This window comes from Drosophila guanche, unplaced genomic scaffold (assembly GCF_900245975.1).
Source record: "Drosophila guanche unplaced genomic scaffold, DGUA_6, whole genome shotgun sequence".
In the NCBI taxonomy this organism is placed as follows: Eukaryota; Metazoa; Arthropoda; class Insecta; order Diptera; family Drosophilidae; genus Drosophila; species Drosophila guanche.
In genome coordinates, this window is record NW_022995743.1 from 18465688 (window position 1) to 18483165 (window position 17478).

The 17478-nt window shown below is 41.4% G+C and overlaps 1 protein-coding gene across 1 annotated transcript; it reads right to left on the reverse strand.

Annotated features, from left to right (window-relative positions):
- Window positions 1-3546: 3546 nt before the first annotated feature.
- Window positions 3547-9753, reverse strand: LOC117581382 (facilitated trehalose transporter Tret1-2 homolog). Its single transcript, XM_034268524.1, has 5 exons — window positions 9543-9753; window positions 6911-7070; window positions 5988-6126; window positions 5658-5866; window positions 3547-4855 (listed from the first exon to the last, which is right to left on the reverse strand). Exons 1-5 carry the CDS (start codon window positions 9554-9556, stop codon window positions 3776-3778), a joined length of 1602 nt encoding a protein of 533 aa, XP_034124415.1. The 5' UTR covers window positions 9557-9753; the 3' UTR covers window positions 3547-3775.
- Window positions 9754-17478: the final 7725 nt, after the last annotated feature.

Sequence of the window (17478 nt, forward strand, 5' to 3'; positions counted from 1 at the left end):
TAAAACATCTATCTAAATTACAACATTTTATTGCGGCTGCTTCACGGTTGTTGTTGCTCCAGACAGCTCCACAGCAGCGAGGCATGACTGAACTCATAAGCCTCTGCAAAATTTAAATTGATCCGAAAAGGGGCATACACGGGCAAAAAGCGTCTTAAGAACCATATGATTCTATAATAATTGATTAATAGCATGTAACTTGATCCTTTGTGAAGTGGTGTGCTGAACAGAGGTAACAGTCCACAGAACACACGTGCAATTGCTAGCTTAAAGCTTAGAATACACAGGAACAAAACATTGGACAATTAAAGAACTAATCACAACTATAAAAATACATGTATTAACAAAAATGATTGAAATACCTCGACCTTTTATTTCCATATATTCATTTATATTTAATCTTTGAAATCGAGCTTAAATAAAATATGCAATGTTTCCCGCAATTTTTCACAAGTCAAAGCACCTCTGGAATCAACTGACTTTGAAAGCGCTCAAAAATATATGGTACTCCGTAAAATCTTCTAAAACCAGTTTTATTCCAACTTGATACTTAGGAATCAGAAAGTTTAAGTCGAATTCAAATATTTTACCCAAAAGAAAATTACATTAATTCCAAATATTTGGGTAAAAACCCATATATATATTTTATTTGATAGACGAATATATTTTTCTACGGAATTTGACTCAATTTTTGCTGGTCAGCGCTGGTTTAGCTATAAGCATGGACATTTTTCCACCGTTTATCCACTAACACTATCCGACACGATTTTCCCTCAAGGAAAGCTTAAATCCCTTCATTTGTTGTAAAATACAATGTAAACGAAAAGAGACTTGTAAGACGCTTCGTACGCGTCACAACTTTTTTACCCGGTACTCAGTTGGTATATCTGTTACCTTATTGTTTAATTTATACCCGGTACTCGAAGAGTAAATAGGGTATATTGTATTTGTGGGGAATAACGGTTGTATGTAACGCACAGAAGGAAGCGTTTCCGACCCAATAAAGTATATATATTCTTGATCAGCATCAATAGCCGAGTCGATAGAGGCATGTCTGTCTGTCCGTCTTGTTTGTCGGCTAGTTCTCAGAGACTATAAGAGCTAGAGCCACCAAATTTTGGCTCCGGACTGCTGTATGCTCACATTGAAACCAGTGTATTTCAAAAATGAGCCACGCCCGCTTTCGCCCCCGCAAAAGGGCGAAAACCTCCCAAATCAAAAATTTTGAAGATAAAAGAAAACTAAAAACGCCATTCTGTAGGAAATGGCCATATCTATCAGATCACCACATTGGAATCCGATCGGATCATTATTATAGCCACAATGGAGTAATTAATTTCCAGTGGCTAAACCCCTGATCACGCAGCTTTTGTTGCTCTTTTTACATTCTCTCATTCACACTCTGCTTTTGCTTCACTCGGCCCCTGCCTCTGCCCTCCCCCTGCCGATTCCTCTACCGACTTTTAACCCACCCCGTCCCGCAGCTTATATTTTTTTTTTGTGTGCGATCGCTGCCTCTGCCTCTTTCGCGTTTCTGCAGTATGTTGGTCTAGGGAAGGGCGGCGAGCTAAGGGAGCGTGTTGGTGTGAGAATTGTTGTAGATGTGGATGACAGATGAAGAAAAAATTTAAAATATGACAAAACACCGCTGATTTGCCGATGCACTATTGTCCCAATGACCAGTTTTGGTGTCTGTTTACGCGAAATTAGCGCAAAGGCCTCATGGCCGGGAGCAATTAGTATTTTGTATAAGTAAAATGAATTTTTAGCATTAAGATATTGAATTGTTGCATTTACGACATACTCACCGAAGTTTGTTGCTATGGAACATACATGTAACATGTGAGAAAGAGGAGGAACATGCATTTAATAGGTGAATATCGAAATTGAAAAGAAGAAGAGATTAAATTGATTTGAATTCCGACTCGGCCGAACAGCAGCACTTGGCTTTTTATTTCGAGATTTTGATTCTGAACTGGTTGAGAGGAGTTTGCGGAAACAGTGGCCAAAAGCTAATTTCTTAAAGTTTAAACCAAGACTCGGTTTTTAACGCTCTGTATTAGAAAAAGAGTGACCATCAAAGATGCGTATAAGAAATTTTCATAGAAACTTTCGAAAAATCTGCTGTGAAACCTAGCGGTCATTATTGCACAGAATGTGCAGGGAAAAAGTACCAATTTTATTGCTGTTTTAAATATCTCATAAATTGGAAAATACGATTAACTGATTCAATTTTTTTGATGCATTTTATTTAGTAGGCTTTTTACTTTGTGTTCTGTAATGTGAACGATATCTAGTGGTTGGCGATGTCTTCTACATCTAGATGTAGTCCTGAGTGCCGGGTATAAAAGTTGTGACGCGTAAGAAGCGTCTCACACGTCCCTTCTCGATTAATTTCATATTTGAAATTTTTAATTTTTTCTACATCTGTCATTTACATCTAGATAACTTCTTACACCAACACGCTCCTTTAGCTCGCCCCCCTTCCTAGAGCCGCACACCACACGAAGCAGAGTGTGGAAATAGAGAATGTATGAATGGGCGGAGTGGGTTTAGCCACTGCAAATTAATTTCTTCACCCAATTCGGTGATCTGATAAATATAGTTCTTCCTTACGGAATGGCGTTTTTAGTTTTTTTTAATCTTCAAAATTGTTTCTGTGGGAGATTTTCGCTCTTTGTGGAGGCGGCAGAGGACGGGGCTTTTTGATATGCTGTGGTTTTAGTGTGAGCATACAGCAGTCTGGAGGCAAAATTTGGTGGCTCTAGCTCCTATAGTCTCTGAGAACTAGCCGACAAACAAGAAGAAGAGACGGACGGATGGACAGCCGGACGGACGGACAGACATATTCGGTTATTGATGCTGATCAAGAATATATACTTTATGGGGTCTTGAAGCGATTCCTTCTTTGCTTTACATCCACTTTTCCCCTCTTTACTCTTCGAGTACCGAGTTTAAAAATACGTTTTTAAAAAAGCTGTAAAAGGGAACTCTGCCATAGAAAACAAAAAAAAAGTATTGTAAAGCATGTTTAAAGTCCCAAATGTATCAAAGGGTGTAGGGTGTGATATAATTCGATCGTTTAGGAGTTATGAGTGCAACAATTTATTGAATTCCTTTTCACCTTTAGTAAGCTGAAATCTCCCACTTTGGAACGGGTCTGAGGCTCGCCTGTAGCGACTTCTGTCTCGGACAGCAGAATAAAGGGAAATTGAGACTCAGCTTTTTGGTCGCCTATCCTACATCTTGCTATAGTGTATGTATTGTGCTATGTATCATGCATAGAGCAACTTTGAAACATTACCAGTTGGGCATCAGATCGTGCATATCCATCGTCCATCGACATGTCGATTATGTTAATAGACTGCTATGTGTGTACATATGTATGTATATGTACACATGCATGCATGTATGCATGGACACATGTATATATGTACGAGTATACTGGTTTAGAAAATACATTTTCTGATTTTGAAAAATAAAACCAGTTAATTTCATCTAAACTAACTTTACCATTTAGATATTTACATATGTATGTCTGTATTATTTTATTAAAAAAGAGATACATTTTAAAGCATTTTTATCACAATTTTAATTGATAAACGTAGTGCGTGAAGATTACCATGTTGGAATGACTGATGAACACTGGAAAATCTATAGATTTAAAAACCTGCAAGGCACTACGAATACAGCTAAGAGTACGCCATATAATAACTAAGCAAACTAATTATAATCTTAACAGGCCTGTATAAAATCTAGTCCCCTTAAGAGTAATTTAAGCGCTTTCCGTTGCGTTTCCTTTGAGTGGTTGTAGGGACGTGAGCTTTACCGTCTTGTATCCACGGTCCCGACGGAACCACAGCCAGTTTTTGGCATTGAAATAGTCCTCGATGTGCTCCAGGCTGCGACCCTTCGTCTCGGGCTGAAATAGGCACATAAAGATGGTTAGCAGGAAGCTGGAAAAGCCAAATACCAGAAAGACCCCTCTCATCTTTAGCAGCGACTGTAGGGCAGGGAAGCCTTTGGCAAAGATGAACAGTGCCACGTTCATGGAGGCAAACACTCCGCCCGCCGTCCGGCCACGAATCCTGGCCGGAAACAGTTCACCAATCATGATGCCCGGCATCACCATTAGCGCTGTGTTGAAGACGATATAGCCCAATAGGCAGCCACCAGCCACCAAAACATCGTACGACATCTTTGTATGACCCACCCGAGCGTACATGAAGCCACTCAAAGCCAGGCAGAATACGCCCGAGCCGATACCAGACAGGATCATGATGCGACGCCTCCGCACAAAGATTAAAATTGCACAGAACATCATACAGCAGACGACCCGAACAGCAGCCGTCCATATCGCAGCCTGTTTAGTATCAAAGTCGGCTCCGAACTCCGACACAATATCGATGGCATAAAATATCACAATGAAGGTGCCAGAGAACATCTGCAGGAGCGAGAACACAATCACGATGAACAGAGGCTTAATAGCAACCCGCTGACAGCACAGACTAAAGATATTCTCGTTGGTCTTGGTCGTGGCCCGCTCCTTGTCCAGCCTCATCTTCATTTCATTCACCTCCTTCTGGGCACTGATCCCGCTGCCCCTGAGAAAGATCAGGGCTTTCAGGGCTTTCTTCTCATGGGCGTTGCGCAGCAGCCAGGCCGGCGTCTCGGGGATGCAGTAGATAGAGACGACAGCGAGGAACGGCAGTACGTTGGCACACCAGGCTACATTCCTCCAGTACATTAGCGAACCCAGTGAGTAGACAAGCAGTATGCCACATGAATACGCTACGTAGGGTGCCCCAATCAAAAGACTTCTAAGATTGGGTTCCGCTGTCTCGGCTATGTAGACCTGTGGGAGTTGACAGAGATTTAACATTAAGCAACTAATATTAAGCAACACAAAATGGTATCTTGATCAAAAACTAAAATCAAAATACCAATTGTTGAATTGTAGAAGTGACCCAACTAAGCCCTGACCTAACACAAGAAGAAAAACATTTTCTGGTCGCAGACAAACAAACTATTTGATGAAATTGATGGTCACAAAAGCATCAACATCATAATCCTAAGTCGAAATCTCAATATTAATCTTCTGAATGGGGGAACTCTTGGGTGGTAATCATAATATCGTAAATCAAACCATTAAGAAAACGAAAAATTGTTGAGAAGACACACACGCGCAACAGTCGCATTAAAAAGGCATCCATCCCATTCCCCATCGCACACCCACCCACCACTCTCATGACAATAATCGCAAAGCATTATTGTAGACTAAGGTCAAGAATCCGGAACTGGAGCGGTTGTGTGTGCGGAATGATTGTGCTAATGCAAATGATGCGCGGCCATTTCAAGTCGACACTGATGAATTGGAATGACGAAGACCTCAGCGCTTATGTGTCCGGCTATCGGTATCATTTTGGCCGCAACATAAGTCACGGACAAATCCATAACATACGAGTAAATAAATAAACAGCCGGCTTACTCGCATTATCACAGACACAATGGCAGCCCAGCTTGGACAACTTGTCAGCAGCTGTCTGTCCCGCACACGGTATGGTTCAAGGATGAGCCATTTACGGCCATTTATGGGAGGAAAAGTGAATGAACTGATGATAGCGTTCTGAACGCACATACACAAAAGGATAACTCACCTGTCCTGGTCCGCCCAGAATGCCAGTGGCAAAGCCGCACAGAAAGCGTGCAAAAATCATAATTTTAATGCTCTTGGCTGTGGCCAGCGTGGTCCAGCCTAGAAAGAGGGGAATCACCGAAACCAGCAGAGTCTTGCGGCGTCCCAAATAGTCAGCCAGGGGCCCGGACAGCAGCGAACCAAAGGGCGTGGCCAAGCTGTGGACACTCGCTAAGGTTAAGAGAGAGAAGAAATTAATTATATCCAGAATCTTATTCAGACTAGAAGGATGTACTAAGGGTAACCAACAGCACAGATCTTGTCGCAGTTTATAATTTTCGCCTCAACATACCTATCCACGAGCCTGTATTGACATCAATGGGTATCTCTGTGGTATTTCCATCACTTAGCTGGGGCAGCAATACCGCTGAGAATCCAATGGGCATGCCACAGCCGGCGGACAGCAACAAGACCGCGCAGGTGGCCAGAACCTGGAAAAATCAAACGAAAATGTCAATCAAAAGGAATCATACCATCAAGAGCTCAATTGAGTGAAAATGCAACAAGAGTCCCATGCTTAAAATATCATGCAAAATAATTGGCTTTATTTGAAGTTGCGACTCATAAACCACACGCCGTTCGATGTAGTAGGGTATCCGTTCCATGAACATGAGACCATTTATGATTTCTGGTGATAGTGATAAACGATCTCGCGACTGGTTCTTGATTGCCCTTGCTGCTACATAACCAATTAAATTGTTTTGCGGGCACGTTAAAGTAAATGAAAGCCAATTCAGCCCCAATCGATTCCATTCAATTTGAGCGCCTTCATCACATGAGTGCCACATGTAGCCCCCACCAATCGCGTTTCATAGCATTGTGTAAAGAAATTTTAGTTCAATTCCGTATCTTATCATTTTGTCGTTCACAAAATATATAGGTAATATCTTCCACGCCTTCGCATGTCTCGTCAGTACCGAACTTTTACAAATCTTTGACAAGGGACTGACCAGATTGTAGAGTTAAGCAATGTGAGCATTCCCTACGGAATAAGTTTTATCTTTAAAATTGTGGATACAGCAATATATAAACTTTATGGGGTGGGAAATGTTTCCTTCTGTGCGTAACATATGTACATCCACTTTTCATCACAAATACAATATAATCTATTTACTCCTTGCGTACCAGGAATAAAAATGACACCTGACGAAATTTCCCATTTATATTGACAAAGCATGTCCATTTAGCTTCAAAGTCGATATAAAATTGGCTTACCTGATTTATCATTCCTCTTCGATTAGCCTTTTCATAGTCCTGCTCATCGATGGTCGATAGCTTCCTAGAGTTTTGGTGGACTAGTTTGCACTGGAACTCAGTTCCGGGCACCACACTATAGTCAAGTTTGTTCGGCATAAAAGTGCTGTATACGTCATCCCTGTTTTTGAAGTAGGGAGGAGACAAATGTAGTGGATTTAGTACATACATAAATTGAGTCGAAAGAATCAAAACAGCTTACAGTTGTAAGTACATACGTACATAAGTGAAATATTAAAAAATAACATCAAAGGCAAGTTGTTTCTAAAACTGTGTGGACCAATTAAGATGTAGCCAGCATAAATATATTTCTTGTTACAGTTTTCTGTATTTAACTTTATCACATTTCACGGCAGTAATTCAAAACCTAAGCAATTAGTTATGTATTGCTATCTTAAATTGCCCTAACCATTGCAATTGTCGGGGATCAGGCCCTACGATTGTCTGGTCTGGTCTCTTATCGGTTCCATGGTAATTAGACCGCTTTTAGCACGCCACTCGGTGAGATTGTACTTGCACCTTTTTCATTTATTGTTGTACTCGTCAATAAACTTGAAAAATTAATTTTTTTTGGATTAGTCACTTAAGTTGCTCTCTCTTTCCAGCACGCAAAATAGAGCGCGGGCAAATATGGAAACATCTGTGGATATAGGGCCGCCTGAGAGAATGGGAGGAAGTGTAGAGGTTAATGCCTACGTTACAAATTTAGCGTTTGAGTTTCTGTTGGCTCTTGCTACGCGATGATAACGCAAAAAAAAAAAACGATACAAAAAACAAACTAGTATTGGTATTTATTATTATTATATCCCTTTTGGTTTGCTATTATTTGTGCGTTTGGAGGTTCAATATCTACATTTCGAACTACATTTTGGTGCCAAGGCCATGAGTATTCTTTAAGTATTCCAATAAGTGCTTGCCTTGAAGATATATTGTACAACTTTTAGCATTGGCCACACCATACATCCGTTCTTCGTGATACGCATATTAACAGAATACAGTAATGCAGCCCTTTTCGGCAAAGTAACAGACAACAATCAGAAATTTCGGGGGAAATGGTTAGACTTTGATTAAGGAAGTATCCAATATTCCAAATCAAAACACCAGGCATTATATTATGTGGCGTACCAGAATGGCGTACCATAATATACAACATAATTATTTTTTAAGCGGCTTTGCTACTATGTCACCTAAAGATGCTTTTTGATAAAGAATCGCACGATGGACTTGCCATTCTAGGTAAACCAGTTAAATCGCAGCCAGTCAAATCTGTTTGGTTATCGATTTTTGGATGTGTGAAACACAAAATATTAATTAATTATTAATAGAAAAGGTATGATATGCTCTTACACTGTTGACGCCGCAACCTAAGTATTTAATAACAGATCACTCGCAGAGAAATCGCTTATCGCGGCATGAGTCAGTCCAATCAATAAGCACAAGCCTATTACTACGGGTAGCCATAGCCCGGTTCACCCGGCGTTTACCTACCAATTAAATTGCATCGCAGAATTGCGAAAGATAAGATAAAGCGGGCCAGAAGCGTGGGAATTTCGTTAGTTCCCTTACATAAAATTCTAAACGAGGACAATGGGCTTATCATCCAATTAATAAGCGGGTAATTTCTGGAGTACGCAAACCCAATTAAGGAACTTAAGAAGACATCAGAGCACACCGTTTGAGAATACGATAAATTTCACAATATTCTAAAAATATTTTATTTGATCAATTATGTGTTATGTTATCTTTAAATGCTTTTAAGGTTAATTAACAGTAACAAAGATTCCTAATAAATTTCAGTGGTAGCATGTTCTCGTATAGTGACAATTGATTGATCTGGTAATCAGTCAATTTCTAGATAGAAAGCAAGTACATATGCATGTATGTATGTATGTAGCACCAGGCAACAACATTCGTCATCACGGCTATTATTATTGTTAAATTCTAGAAAAGTAGGAGTATACAATGCACTGCGAAGTTATTTACTTTTAACTTTGCTTTTTTACCCAACAGCTTGGCACGTGTTTTTGTCTGCAAACCCCCAACTATCTAATCTCAGTCATATAAGAAATACAGCAAAGAATATGTTTTGTATTAATTTTTTTACAAATCTGCCCCTCTCCAAAATTTTATTGAGCAGCCAAGAACCAAAAAATCGCATTTGGCCAACGGAAACGAATTCAATTCACAATCATACATGCACATGTACATACATATATACATACATACTCATAGTACTATGGCCACCCACACTCGCTGAGATAGCACTGAATTAGGCGAATGCTATCGATGGCGGTGGTGCTGCAGAATACAGTAATCTCAGAATTGAAGCACTAGTGCTGTCTACCTGACCCTGACAACAGGTGAAGGCTAAACCCGGCAAAAAGAACCGAAAACTTGTTATATTTCATACGCTTAGAGGGTTTAAAGTCGAATATTGTATTTTTAGCTGTCCAGGCAGAAAATTCTCATACAGTTCGGATGAATATGAATTATTAGCACAATCGAAACAAATACACATGTTTGTACGTGAACATATTATGTTCGTAAATACGAGTTTATTCTGTATTACTTTGTTTTATTTTGCTTGAATTACCTTTCGACGCTCATTTTGACGCACAGATAGAATTCGCCTTCTTTGTTATGCACTTATGTAACTTGCACTTTCCAGTCCCGATTTAATTCGCCTGTTTAGACAACATTTGTTAAACAAAACACAACACAACACGCGATCGGTGTTACAGTTTGGCGCTTTTAATGGACAAACGTATAGAGACGCACCATAGGGCAGCAGAGAGCTACTAGACGATCGCACCTACAATTTTGATTTGAGCAAGTAGTTCAAAAACGGCTTTTATTTATGAGAATCGTTTGCCCGGCACGGCGATCACAACACGCACACATGCACGCAATTAATTTCGCTCTCTTCGCATTCCGTCTCAGCTCGGACAACAATAACAACGACAATGAGAAGGGACGTGTGAGACGCTTCTTACGTGTCAAAACTTTTATACCCGGCACTCAGTACAAAATCTGCACCTTAGCGGTTATTTCAAATTTTACATTTTTTCTTCACTGTCATCTACATCAACAACACTACTCACACCAACACGCTCCTTTAGCTCGCCGCCCTTCCCTAGACACACACACTGCAGACTCGCGGCAGAGGCAGGGCCCGCAAACAAAAAAAAAAAAAACAAATATAAGCTTTGAGACGGGGTGGGTTAAAAGTCGGAAGAGGAATCGGCAGGGGGAGGGCAGAGGCAGGGGCCGAGTGAATCAGAAGCAGAGTGTGAATGAGAGAATGTAAAAAGAAACAAAAAAAGCTGCGGGACAGGGTGAGTTTAGCCACTGGAAATTAATTTCTCCATTGTGGCTATAATAATGATCCAATCGGATCCCAATTTGGTGATCTGATATATATGGCCATTTCCTAAGGAATGGCGTTTTTAGTTTTCTTTTATCTTCAAAATGTAGTTTTGGGAGGGTTTCGCCCTTTTGAGGGGGCGGAAGGGGGCGTGGCTCATTTTTGAAATACGCTGGTTTCAGTGTGAGCATACAGCAGTCCGGAGCCCAAATTTATTGGCTCTAGCTCTTATAGTCTCTGAGAACTAGCCGACAAACAAGACGGACAGACAGACGTGGCTCTATCGACTCGGCTATTGATGCTGATCAATTCTGTGCGTTACATACAACCGTTATTCCCCACAAATACAATATACCCTATTTACTCTTCGAGTACCGGGTATAAAAACAGCTGATCAAAACACGGCACTATGGGAAATTGTACCACTTTTTCTGACCGGAACTCTTTTTTCAAAAGTACCTGAAATAATATATTTTTAACATATATCTTTAAAGTTGTGTAGTCCAAATTTTAACATTGACTGCCACTGTTAAGTTAACATTTTTGTGACATAGCTGTTAGCTCCATAAATAAAAAAATATTTCTTGCCACTTTTAATTGGTATACAATTTAATACAGTTTAAACAAATAAAGTTCAATTTTTAGAGACGCTTTATTTTCTTTTATTTTCCGTAATATGTGTTTGTGTGCTTTTCTGTGCTTTTTATGAGAAATTAAAATTTATTGGAAATAACCTAAGGCTTGAAAATTCAGGGTTGTTGCAATGTTGAAGTCAGTGAAGAAGAAAATTGCATATACATATGTCGTTGCAACAACAGCGTCACATAACGGTTTCTTGTGGCCTTCTTGCGAACTTGTGCTATTTCGCTGTTCCATCTCGAAAGCTTTTGCGGCCAAGCAAAGACCAGAACCACAACGCATATTACACCACTCGACAAAATCAAACTTTTTTTCCTTTAGGAACCAAACCTAATTTTCTGATCTATTTCGGGTATTAAAATGTTGTTAATTAATTATGGTTTTTTTCGGTTTCTCTTTTCAAATTACTTAAGTAACTTAGATCTGACTGTGAAAAACGTTCGTTGCATCAGCTTGATGCAGCTAAAAAGGTTCTAAACACTTTGTGGTTTTAGCTTACCGTCTGGGAAATATTAAGCTTTAAATGCAAAAATGTTGATTTGTGCTTCGTTTAAGGTACTTTCATCAAAATCTATAGAAAGACGCCCTTAATTAAAAGAAAAAATAAAAAAAGAACGTTTTTGGCCAGAGTAGTTCGATAAAGAGTTCTTTTACACTCTTTCGTCATGGCACCGTTTCTGAGTTTTAACTCTAGAAAACATTCCAGGCAATTTTATACCCGGTACTCGAAGGGTAAATAAAGTATATTGTATTTGTGGTCGGAGCAAAGGGCGTAACGCACAGAAGGAAAGGTTTCCGACCCCATAAAGAATATACATATATTCTTGATTAGCACCAATAGCGGAGTCTATGTCTGTCTGTCTGTCCGTCCGTCCGTCTTGATGAGCGCCTGGATATCAGAGACTGTAAGTGGTAGAGTCACCATATTTTGTGTGAAGACACATGTGATATGTTAATGTTACTTATTTAAAAATGTATAAAAACTCAATTTTTTAGGAAATGACTATATCTATCAGATCTACGGATCATTATTAAAGCCAGAATGAAGAAATTAATTTGCAGTGACTACCCCCATCTCAACCCCCATCCAGCAGCTTTGCTTATGCATGCTTTTTGTTGCAATTCTTTCTGTTTTCTGGGGGAGAGTGGCGGTCTAGAAGGGCGTAAATGGTGTAAAATTAGAAAAAAACCACTTAGGTACACATATATTGTCTGATGTCCGGGTATAAAAGTTATGACGCTTACGAAGCGTCTTACAAACGTTCCTACTCGTTATGGGTACATATGTAAATTATCTTTATGTCGTAATGGTCCGAGCTGCGGTATGCGTTGCGTTGGCTCCGGCGGCAGCGATCGGGTTCCCTTGGGCCGCTCTTGTAGCGGGGGACGGTGGTTGCGCAACCGTTGACTCAGAAGATGGCTTCTAATACAACTCTCCCATTGACGGGAGATAAAGCAACCGGGAATTCCGAGTTGTTATATTAATATAATTATGTGCAAAATGCTGAGCACAGTAAATAAGCAGGTTAAGATTTGACTTCGAATGAAGATTTGGATTTGGCTTTGATAGCTGGCGAGCCGGCAGCGCACAAAAGAGCCGCCCGCGCACAAAACAAAATCATGCGATCGCTGCAACGGGATCTACTGCATCGGCGCCCTCAGTATCAGACTGGATAAGTTAAGGCGGCTAATGATAATTCGTATTTCTTATGCCCTAAGTTAGGGTGGCACATGAACATTCGTGTTTAATTTCTTACACGTTATTTCTTATGTGTTAACTACTCCCCCCTTAAATCATCTCCGTTCTCGGCGATACCTATCTGTCTGATGACATTTTGCAACTTTATTGAGGAGTTTCTCCGACTCCAGCATTGATGTAATAGGATAAGGCCACAGAGCATGAGGCTAGCCGCCAATCAGCGTCGACGCTGATCGTTGCTCGCTGCCCATTTATGATGATTATGCCATCGGACGAACGGAGTTCGTTGTGGCGCACCCGCTGACGGCTAGGATCCCCTCCTCGCTTTCCGCCACGACATTGTCGTGCATTTGTAGCACGGTGTTTTTACGCGCTACCGGAACATTAGGACCTTCTTACAGGTAATATTAACCTGGGGGTATTCTACTATATGAATAATAATGTGGTAATGACAAATTCTTATATTTGATACAAATTAGCTAGCGAGTCCCTAAGGATCTGTTTAACATTTTCTTGGGCGGCCCTATTGGCGCGATTGTGTTCGGTTGTAATTATCTCCGCCTGCTCGCTTGCATCTGTGATATCGTTCACGAAGTTTTTGCAATGCCAAAACTTGGTTTCTGGGAACTCAAGCACCAGAGCGTGTTGGGAGGGTAGCTAAAGTCGGAAGACCACCTCCTTTACTGACTTAATTAGTGAGTCCTTATAGTTAAAGTGAATAATGTGGCGGGTTTTGCCGCCGAAAATTATTAAGCTTCACCGTAGAGACTGGCTTGATTCTTCCAGAATTATTCGGTTTCTGAAACAGTTGAGGGGCTTATCCGTGGTTTCCACTGTGTAAGACAGAGAGAGCTCGCTGTGCACCGTGGCAGCATCGGACTGAGGCTCTTCTTGTAGGTTATTTATGTTTTGTCGGGACAGGGCGTCGGCCACGAAAATTTCCTTACCCGGCTTATAGAACAGCTTAGCGTTATGTTCCTCTATGAAGGCTTTCCACCGTTTGATTTTGGCATTTGTGTTCCTATCGGACACAGCAAATGTTAAGGGCTGGTGATCGGTAAAGATTCTTACTTCCTTGGTACCGTATAAGTAATTTTGTAACTTCCCTATAGCCCATACAATTGCCAACAACTCCCTTTCGTTTGTGGCGTAGTTTAATTCGCAATCTTTAAGTGTTCGCGATATCATTGTGAATGGCCTGCCGTTTTGGGACAGAACCGCCCCAATGCCACTTGCTGAGGCATCGGTAGTTAGTTCGAAGGGTAGTTTGAAATCAGGGTACGTAAGGATGACGTCCTCTGACGCCAAAATGTTTCGCAGACGGTCGAATGCGTTGCGTTGCGTTTCACCGAACTGAATCGCAACTTTCTTGGACATGTGTTTGCTGACTGTACCATTTTCTCCTTTGAGTAATGCGGTTAAGGGTCTCGCTATTGTCGCGAAATCTCTGACAAAGCTCCTGTAATAGCTCACCAGCCCGAGGAAGGACCTGAGGCTGAACAGTGTTTTGGGTTCAGTGTATTCCTTTATTGCCCTTACTTTTTCTGGGACGGTCTTGGCTCCTCCCTTGGTAACTATGAAGCCTAAGAACTCTACGCTTTCTTTAAAGAACTTTGTCTTTTCTGAGGCCACTCTCATGTTTCAATCGCAGAGGCGTTGTAGCACTTTGCCGATGTGTTTAGCGTGATCATTTTCGTTTTCGGAAAAAAATTATTACATCATCTACATAGACATAACATATTTTCCCAATGTGTTCTCGTAGAACATCGTGGATTGCCCTTTGGAAAATGCTCCCATTCTTTAGTCCAAAGGGTAACCGGCAAAACTCATATTTCCCTCCGTTAATTGAAAACGACGTTTTTTCACGGTCTTTTTCCGCCATGTGTATCTGGTGGTACCCTGATTTTAGATCTAGGGTAGTAAAAAATCTTGCCTTTCCCAAGTTCGCTATTGCTCGGCATAGGGTATCGATCGGCAATTGTTCGCTCGTTCAGTTTTCTGAAGTCGATTACCAGCCGCTTTTTCCTGTTGCCTTTGACGTCAGATTTCTTTTTGTCTACAACCAAAATTGGGCTGTTGTATGGCGACCTAGAGGACCTGATTATGCCGTCCTTCAGCAGTTCTTTGACTTCTTTGTTAACGAAGGCTGCTGCTCCCATAGGGTAGGGGTATAATTTCGAGTAGACTTGTTCGTCATTCACAGTTCGGATGGTGGCGACGACTGAGGAGTTAAAGGGAAGCGCCTCGTTAGAGGTCGAAAAAATTGTAATTCTCTTCAGTATCATCTTTTTAAACTCGGATTTACCGAGCCTGGGACCACCAGGTCATCGACTTTGGTGAAACTTAAATTGTAACAGTTGTGGAACCAAAGTTGTTCAGTAACGTTTCCGTATCTGATTGTTCTGCTGCGCAGGTTCAATGCCGCTCCCGCTCGCGTTAGCAAATCGGAACCTATAATGGCATCGAACGTAGTTAGAGTGTCTAACAAAAAAAATGGGTCGTTTTGCCCGAAAATATTCATTAGGCACTTGTTTTTTATTTCACTGGAGCCATGTATCGAGCTCATGGTGAAGGGGGTGTCGACCGAAGTTACGTTTTTCAGCTCCTTTACGGGCTTTACGTAATTTTTAGCCGCACCAGTGTCGATTACAATTTTTAGTTTTCTGCCAGCCAACTGTCACTCGACAAACGGCAATTGGGAGCGCTCCCTAAAAAAATTCAACAGGTCGTTGCCGCTAGCCGAGTCACTTTCTTCGTCAATATCCGCAACCGCGGCCTCGGCTAAGTTTGCATAATCTTCTTCCCCTTGGTTAGGGGCCTGCTTATTATATTATTTATCCGTTGGCGTCTTTGCCCAGATATACGATCTGACGTGTTACGCCTTTTCTGAGCTTCTCCCTGTGTGACGTCGCTTTGTGGTTTCCTCCAATTGGTCTGTTGCCTCAACCTAGACATCGATGGGTCAACCTCCATAGGCTGCACTTGGTTTTCTTGTGGGGCCTCTTTATTGTTTGGCTTTGGCCAATGATCACCCTGTTTCTGGCTATTTTGATTACTTTTTCCCACAAAATGTGGGTTCTTTTCCTGACCTCTACCTTGCCTGGCCTGGGCCAGATGACCCTGTCTATTGCCGTCGCCTGAATGGTTTTTTCCTCGATCGCCTTTGCATACGTAGCGGCAAATGCGCTTCTCTCAATGGTATTTTCGGCCTCGCGTGCTAGAGCTAAGGCGGATGGCAAATCCTTGGGCTGTGCCGGGAAAACGAACAATTTTAGCGGCCTCTTGAGGCCCGCTAAGAATGCGTGTAAAGCATCATTCCTAAATTCCTCGTTGAGAATGGTAGCTGCCTCCTCATTATGAGTCATGACCACTTTGTTAATGACGAGCGTGAGCTTTCTCTCGACTTCGTCATAATATGCCATTAGATCGGTTTCACCCTGCCTAACCATTTCCAAGTGTTGACGTAATACTCGTAGGGATGTTTTGTCCGCATATGTGCAATCAAGTCTAGCTATGATTGCATCAAAATTGAGCACCGTGTTGTGCGATGTGAGCAATGCTCGAGCTGTTCCACAGATTTTATTTTTGCCTCGTAGTGTGTCTGACTACCAGCGTAGTTTTTGAAAACTTCGCATGCATCTAGAGCAGATTGTCTCCAAGACACATATTCCTCATGATTCCCGTTGAAAGTTGGTACTGATTTTATGATATCTAGTTTCACTTAGAATTGAAACACATTTTATACTAGTGTCAATGGTCACTCTCTTATAAGTTTCCACCTGAGGGACACCTACAGTTAGGGCGCTCACACTATTTCTAACTTTTTCGAGTTCCCTGCCAAATTCTGCACTCAGTCGTCGTTCCTGTTCGACGAGGGCTGTGTTGATTGCGCCTTCTACTAACGCTTTTATCATGGCTGGATCCATTTTAAATTGATTCTGTACTGCTCTGACTGGGGGCTGGTACAATAAGTCTATGCTCTCTTCGCTGTCGTATTCGACCTTGTTTCTATAGTCCCAACTCATGAACGATCAGCGAAGGGGAAATAAAAATTCTCTCACAAGCTTTATTTTTTCCGAACAGTCACTTACATGTTATTTTTTCTTGGGGACGTGGATCCTAAATCCCGTTGGGCGCCAATTATCTTTATGTCGTAATGGTCCGAGCTGCGGTATGCGTTGCATTGGCTCCGGCGGCAGCGATCGGGTTCCCGTGGCCCGCTCTTGTAGCGGGGGACGGTGGTTGCGCAACCGTTGACTCAGAAGATGGCTTCTAATACAACTCTCCCATTGACGGGAGATAAAGCAACCGGGAATTCCGAGTTGTTATATTAATATAATTATGTGCAAAATGCTGAGCACAGTAAATAAGCAGGTTAAGATTTGACTTCGAATGAAGATTTGGATTTGGCTTTGATAGCTGGCGAGCCGGCAGCGCACAAAAGAGATAAGAGCCGCCCGCGCACAAAACAAAATCATGCGATCGCTGGCGCCCAATCAGATAAAAGAGCCGCCCGCTGCAACGGGATCTACTGCATCGGCGCCCTCAGTATCAGACTGGATAAGTTAAGGCGGCTAATGATAATTCGTATTTCTTATGCCCTAAGTTAGGCGGCACATGAACATTCGTGCTTAATTTCTTACACGTTATTTCTTATGTGTTAACTTGTTCATACATCCAGTCCACAAAAAATGGCTTAATGGTGAAACGTCTTACGTTTATCGCGATTGTTTAAAATACTTGAAACTGTTAAAAAAATCAACTTCACACCTAAACCAAACTAAAGAGAGATGGAAGTACGAGAGCCAAGAGTTTACGAACACCTTA

Excerpts from the sequence above, each read along its gene's own strand:
- LOC117581382 (XM_034268524.1), bottom strand. Across the intron at positions 6,127-6,910 it reads GAAGAGGAATGATAAATCAG|GTTCTGGCCACCTGCGCGGT; the intron begins GTAAGCCAATTT and ends TGATTTTTCCAG. Across the intron at positions 5,867-5,987 it reads CAATACAGGCTCGTGGATAG|CGAGTGTCCACAGCTTGGCC; the intron begins GTATGTTGAGGC and ends TCTTAACCTTAG.